Here is a 7,151-nt window from a genome sequence, read left to right as displayed (position 1 = left end):
GATGCCTGCTATCCTCAGGGCAGAGAATGTGTACTGGGAGCCAGTGGCATCTTGAGGCAGAGAGAAACCACAGCCAGTGTGGTTACAGTCTAAACACAGGCAGAAGTGATGTTGATTGTCCTCTCACAGCCCAGCCTGCCATGAACTTGACTTTAACCCCACTGAGTCAAGGACAGTTTGAGTCAGTTTGCAGTCACCCTCTCTCCCACCCTGGCACTGTCTTTTTTTGGGGGGGTGCTTTTATTTTTATTATATTTAATATCACAGGGAGAGATTAAAAAAGGGACGGGATAGAAAAAAAGAAAGACACCTGCAGCACTGCTTCAGTGCTTGTGAAGTCTGCCTCCTGCAGGTGAGGACCAGGGACTTGAACCTAGGTCCTTGTACATGATAATGTGTGCACTCAGCCAAGCATGCCACTTCCCAGCCTCCAGTAACATGGGCCTTGTGAGGACGTTCTTTGCATCCCCAGACATAGCACTCCCTCTTGAGACTTCCCAGGCCTTCCTCCACTCAGCTCCACTCTGGCGACAAGTATTCAAAGGCAAATATTGAGAGTCAAATTCAGGGAAACTTCCAGCCATTGAGGAATTTGTCACTGATTTTGAAGAACAGGTGCTATCAAGTACAGGTGAAAAGTGAAACAACAACAACAGTGCTGATCATATTCAAATCATTGCAGCATTGGGTGCAAGTGGATTGGTGCTGTTGAAATGACTGAGCCTACTGACGAGGCCAGTGGTCAGGAGCTAAGAGCTGAGTGTTCATTCTTGGGACACAGGCTGACTGTGCCCTGGGTCATTCGGTTCAGGAAGGCTGCTTGTGAGAGGCTCTGTCCTGGGGACTGTCTTGCCAGTCTTTGGATGTGGCACCCCAAGCCGGTATCCCCAGCCCTTGCTCTCTTAGCACTAAATATTCCCGTCCAATCAAACAGGGCAGAGGCTCTAATCTCTGTCACAGGTAAATCCTCTTTTTTTTCTTCTTATTATTATTCCTTCTCCTCCTGTGCAGTAAGTAGGAGGTAAATCTTGCTGAGGGATTTAAGTCTCCCGGGTGGATTTGATTCTGAATGGAGAGAGGAGCAGGTTTATAAATGACTCATTAGAAGAGAAGCAGTGCTGATGGGTGAGCACCAATCACATCTGTGCAAAGCCACAGAGATGGCATCAGCATCGGGCCCTCCCTGCCCACCCAACTGCACCTGGGGATTCTCTCCCCCGGCTCCCCAGCTCAGAAATGCCAAGCCATGGTGGGGTCTTGACTTTATGTATGTTGTTGTCACTGGGACTTTGTCATTCTGGGATGACTTTTTTCAGCTAGAGAGAGAAAGTGAGAGCACAGCACTGGAGTCCCCCCTGATACCACAGTGCTCTTGTGTGATATGTGGTGGCCCAGGTAGCTATTTCACCAATCCCCAGAGTCATGGCTCTAGGGCTCTGTTTGTCTTGATACCAAATAAACAGTATCTCCTGCCTCTGAAAATCATCACTGGCTGGGGGGCGGGGGGAGGCAGCATAATGTTTAGGCAAAAGTAAAGTGACTTTGACTTTCATGCTTGAGTCTCTGAGCAGTCAGGTTCAACTCCTGGCACCACTATAACCCAGAGATGAGCAGTGCTCTGGTAAAAAAGATAAAATAAATATGATACGTCCCTGAAGGGTCTGGGAGATTCCTCGGCAATAGAGGGCATGCCCTGTGTGCACATGGCCTGGGCTTTAGGCTCAGCACCATGTGAGAGCAGAAGAGACCGAGACAGGAGGAGCTCTACGGACGGGGAAGCAGAACTTTGTGTCTTTTCTGCCTTCCTTCCTTCTTTTTTTTCTTCCTTTATTTTTTTATTTATTGCCACCAGGGTTATCTCTGAGGCTCAGAGCCAGCACTATAAATCCATTGTTCCTGGTGGCTATTTTTTTTTTTTACCCCCCTTTCCTTTCTCTTTTATTATTAGGATAGAGAGAAATTGAGAAGGGGGAGAGAGAGGGAGAGAGAGAAATGCACCTGCAGACCTGCTTCACCACTCGAAAAGCTTCCTCCCAAAGGTGGGGAGCAGGTTCTCGAACCCAGGTCATCGCATGTGGTGACGTGGTAACGTGTGCACTCAACTGGCTGTGCCACTGCCCACTCCCCTAGCCACTCTTTCTCACCTTCAGGAAAATTGGTTGGGGGAAGCCGCACAGTGGTAGAGCACATATCTTAAACAACTGAGGTCATGTATTTGATTCCCACACTGCACCAAATGGCAAATCAATGCTTTGGCCTCCCTTCTCTTTAGTTCCCTCCCTCCCTCAAAAAAAAATAAATCAGGGAGGTGGGGCAATGAGATGCTAACCTGGGAAGGTGTCTGATCTCTCATGTGCACAAACCAGATTCTAGCCCGGCCCCCCGCTGCTCTGAGGGAAGCTTCACTGTGTGGTGTCACTCCTTCTCTCCTTTTCTCTGGGTCTCGCTATCGGCCAACAGTCAGCTCATAGTGGTAAAGCCCTGCCAATGGCAAATAATAATAATAAATATGTTTTTAAATCAGGGGAAAAAAGTCACTGAGAAAGAGAACCCAGGCTGAGCCCACAGCCCGGATGTGGATGTCTGGAGGATTCTATGTCTCCGTATAATGACCTTGTTGCTTATGGAGTTTAGTGAGGGAGGAGTGGGACGGGGGTGTGGGGGGTGGGGGCAGAACCGCTCTGCCACACCCTGAAAGCAGGCTTCCGGAGTTCATCTTCAGGGATCTGCCCCTGGTCCCATGAGCCAAGCTGGAGCCCTGGGCCTTTATTCCAGAGAGAAGTGGTCTCGGATCTTAGTATAAAGGCCACATTCAGACTCAGGAAAACAGGGAGGTGTGTGGCAGTGACTGAACCCACGCTGAGCAGTGTGGGGCCTCTGGGAAAGCCAGCCTGGCTATCTGCATCTTTGGTTTCTCTCCCATCTGGCTCCTCTTCCCAAGGATGGAAGCCTGGCAGTCACTGTGGCCTCCAGGCTCATTCCACCAGGCTGCCCACTTGGGAACATGGCTGCCACCACACCCTTCAGCTCTTCAGACAGGAGGGAATGGTCTCACTTTCTCAGGAACCCAGTGCACCCAACTGCTGGCCACGATTTTGCATCAAATTCTTGCTACGCAGAACCTCCCTGCAGGCCTCCCATGGGGCTGCAGGGCAGGAACTATACTAGAACAGCTCTTTGTCCTACCACTTGGGGTGGGGGCAGCAAAACCACACAGGTACCTAGTTTTCTCAAGGTCAGGGCTGGAGAGAGTCAGACCAGGCCCAGTCATCAGCCCTGCCTGAGCCACACTCATCTGCAGCTGCTGTGGCCTCAGCAAGGACAGGAGACCTAGTTATGCTCCCTGCCAGCTTTGGTCTCCCCAAGTGCATCTTCCTTGGGGACCTTCATGCATCATTTGCCATCACCCCAAGCATTGTCTGTTATGCTTAGGTAGGTGTTTCTTAGCCATTGTCATTGGACAATTCAAGTTGAATGGATGCCAGGCCATTACAGAATTCACCGGCTCAGCTGAGTCCGAAGGGCGTGGTATTGGAGTCATTGCCATCCACAACACTGGCTTTGGAGTCTGGCATCAGGAGGTTTATACTAAGTGTCATGTGTGAAGGTGGGGGGCAAAGGGTCAGCTGTCATGTTGTTGGGTTGTTGGAAAATTCATGATGCATTTTTGCACAGGAAGACTTAGAAAAAAGATATCATGACTTTTATGACAGTCCAATACTTACTGTAGGGTTACTTGAAGGAACTTTTCCACAAGATACTTAGAGTGTGCGTGCACACACACACACACACACACACACACACACACACACACACACCCCAAACAAACTTGAGCAGGTCATTAACTTCACTAAGAAGTACATAATTGGGGGTCGGGCGGTGGCGCAGTGGGTTAAGCACATGTGGCGCAAAGCGCAGGGGCCGGCGTAAGGATCCCGGTTCGAGCCCCTGGCTCCCCACCTGGAGGGGAGTCACTTCACAGGCGGTGAAGCAGGTCTGCAGGTGTCTGTCTGTCTTTCTCTCCCCTTCTCTGTCTTCCCCTCCTCTCTCCATTTCTCTCTGTCCTATCCAACAACGAATTGCGTCAACAAGGGCAATAACAATGACCACAACGAAGCTACAACAAGGGCAACAAAAGGGGGGGGGGGAAATGGCCTCCAGGAGCGGTGGATTCATGATGCAGGCACCGAGCCCAGCAATAACCCTGGAGGAGGGAAAAAAAAAAAGTACATAATTATAATCTATGAAGTACCCTCACTGGTAAGTTTACATCTCACTACCTCAGTTTCCCGAGGCTGCTATAATAAAGCACCACAAGCCAGCTGATCTGAAATGGTAGCAGTTTCTGCTTTCGTGGCTCTAAAGGTCAAAAGTGAAAATCTCAGGTGTCATCAGGACCAGGTTTCTGTAAGGACTTTGGGGGAGAGATTTTCCCATGCCCTTCCCTGAGCTTCTGGTCCTGCTGGCAGCCCTTGGCCTGTCTGTCACTCTACCTTCTGCCTCCATCTCCACATGTCATCATCTTCTCCCTTCACAAGTTCACCATCACGTATTAGATGGGTCTAGCCCCCCACTCCAATGACCTCATCTTAACGTGATCACACCTGCAAAGACCCTACTTCAGATTAGGTTACCTGCACAGATGCTGGTGGTTAGTACTTCAATAAATCTTTTTTTTTTTTTTTTGGCAAGGGGTAGGATAAAATTTAACTCCTAACAGTCTTTAAAAAAAAAATTATTGGGGCCAGGCAGTGGCGCACCTGGTTAAGTGCACATATTACAATGTGTAAGGATCTGGGTTCAAGCCCCTGGTCCCCACCTGCAGGGGAGCAGGTCTGCAGGTGTCTCTCTGTCTCTCTCCTGCACTATTTTCCCCTCCCCTCACAATTTCTCTCTGTCTCTATTCAAAATAAATAAATAAATATTTAAATTTTAAAAAATTATTAATTGGATAGAAACAGAAATTGAGAGAGAAGGGGGAGAGATAAAGAAAGACACAAGCAGCACTACTTCACCACTTGTGAAACTTCTTACCTGCAGGTAGGGGCCACAGACTTGAGCTCAGTTCCTTGTGCATGGTAACATGTGCTCTCAGAGGTACCGCCGCATGGCTCCGGGTCCTAAAAGAGTCTTTATGCATATTCAGATTTCCCTATTAACCAGTGCCTGTGGGGATCCTGCCACTGCCCTTCTGGAAGGAGTAAGGGAGGCTGGGAGAGAGTCATTTATGGAGAACTTCCTGGGAGACAGGAGTACTGAGCTGCATTCTGAAGGCTGTCATACCGGTATGCTGGATACTGGTGTGAGGGTGAAACAGGCAAGTTAACCGTGGTTAGCAGGGCTTCTGAAAATAGGGCTTCTGTAGAGTAACACATGCTTACCTTTTCTCCGTCGTCCTCAGGTAGAACAACCAAAGAATGAAGTTGATGTGGACCAGGATGCAGACCTAGCCTATAATAGTCTGAAGGTAAGACTCTGGAGACATTGTGCCTTTTCTTGTAAGGTTCATTTCATTTACCATATATGCAAGAGACTTTGACATGAGACTGAGAGAAGCTAGGGAACCAAGCTGGTACACATGGCACCAGGGATTGGACCAGATATTTCAGGCATGCAAGTAGAGCATGTTGCTCTACCAGTTGAGCCAAAGGTTCAAACTTTCTGGAGTTTGCAGAGGAGGCTGGGCACCAAGAAACTACTGTTACCTCTATTCATTGCACTCTAGCCACAGAATGTGTGGACTTAACACATCAGTCACTCACACTCTGCAGACACCAGTGAGGTGCCCTGTGATGTCAGTCCATCCTGGCATGAGCTGCCGAGAAAAGGTGTGAGCCCACTGCCAGGGGCTCAGCTCCACAAGGCTACCGCCACATGTAGTGCTCATGGAGCTTGGGATTCGAACCCTTCCTTCTGACATGGCTATAATCAGCCTTCCCACTAACCCTTCCTCAGGTCTGATAATTCTCCAGAACAGTTCCTAGAACTGAGGAACTGCCTTGCCTTGCAAGCTGGCTTGTTGTAAAGTGTGAGGGTGGAGAACCTTTCTGCTTCTGAGGGCCACTTGGATTTTTATAGCATCACTCAAAAGCCATATAGAATCACCAACTTAAAAAATTAGTACTGAATGTTGCTTTTTATTTTAGCAAAATTCTAGATTTATTCAAGTTTGAATCCTGTCTGTGGCAGGGAAAGACCAGATGTTCCATAACCAGATATACTCAGAAATTTGAATACTATTGAATCGCACCAGTCACTGTGGGTCCTGGGTTCAAAGCCTAGATTTGGCCACTTGCCTGTGCCAGTCAAAACTCTGTTTTGTTGGCAAAATGGGATGGTTGCTCTTAATGGGTTGCCAGAGAAGTCAGGACATGTTTTTGTACAGAAAAACAGAAAAAGACATCATGACTTCCAACAGCCCAATAGCTTCCCAGGAGAGAGGACAGACTGCTTAAGACAGATGTGGGGAAGAGGCCCATGGCCTCGGCTGCTCCCTGATGACCAGAGTGTCCTGGCTCCTGGGTATCATGGAGGATGTTGCTTGGTCTGTCTTCTAGAGGCAAGAGCTGGAGTCGGAGAATAAGAAGCTGAAGAATGACCTGAATGAGCTGAGGAAAGCAGTGGCCGACCAGGCCACACAGAACAACTCCACCCACAGCTCCCCAGACAGCTACAGCCTGCTGCTGAACCAGCTCAAGCTGGCCAATGAGGAGCTGGAGGTCCGAAAGGAGGAGGTCCTCATCCTCAGGACCCAGATCGTCAGCACCGACCAGCGCCGGCACACGGGCAAGAGCACGGTAGGTAACAAGATGGGGCCGTGACTGGGCTTACTGGGGGGCAGGAGGAAGCCCAGGCAATGGGATTTGATGGCAGATGTTTTTAAACTTCATTACTTATATATTTATTTTTGCTGATTTAACATTAGTTGACAGTATTAGAAACTTTCAGGATCATAGTTCCACACCTTTACCTACATGTAGATAAGACTTAACCACACCCACCACCAAAGTTTCTGTGATTTTTTTTTTTTTTTTTTTTTTTTTTTTGCTTCCAGGGTTATTGCTGGGGCTCAGTGCCTGCACCTGAAGGCCATTCCCCCCCCTTTTGTTGGCCTTGTTGTGGTTATTATTGTTGTTGTTGATGTCGTTTGT

The 7,151-nt window shown here is 48.7% G+C and overlaps 1 protein-coding gene across 1 annotated transcript in view; it reads left to right on the top strand.

Moving 5' to 3' along the window:
• Window positions 1-7,151, top strand: part of MYO5B (myosin VB) — a 195,103-nt gene that overhangs the window by 150,288 nt on the left and 37,664 nt on the right. The window contains exons 26-27 of the mRNA XM_060172332.1: window positions 5,366-5,467; window positions 6,558-6,797. Of these exons, the coding sequence (XP_060028315.1) occupies window positions 5,366-5,467; window positions 6,558-6,797 (342 nt within the window). The remainder of the gene's footprint in view (window positions 1-5,365; window positions 5,468-6,557; window positions 6,798-7,151) is intronic.

Source organism: Erinaceus europaeus, chromosome 15 (assembly GCF_950295315.1).
Source record: "Erinaceus europaeus chromosome 15, mEriEur2.1, whole genome shotgun sequence".
Lineage (NCBI taxonomy): Eukaryota > Metazoa > Chordata > Mammalia > Eulipotyphla > Erinaceidae > Erinaceus > Erinaceus europaeus.
The sequence above is the reverse complement of the archived record's forward strand: the minus strand, read 5'-3'. Positions and strand labels throughout refer to the sequence as shown.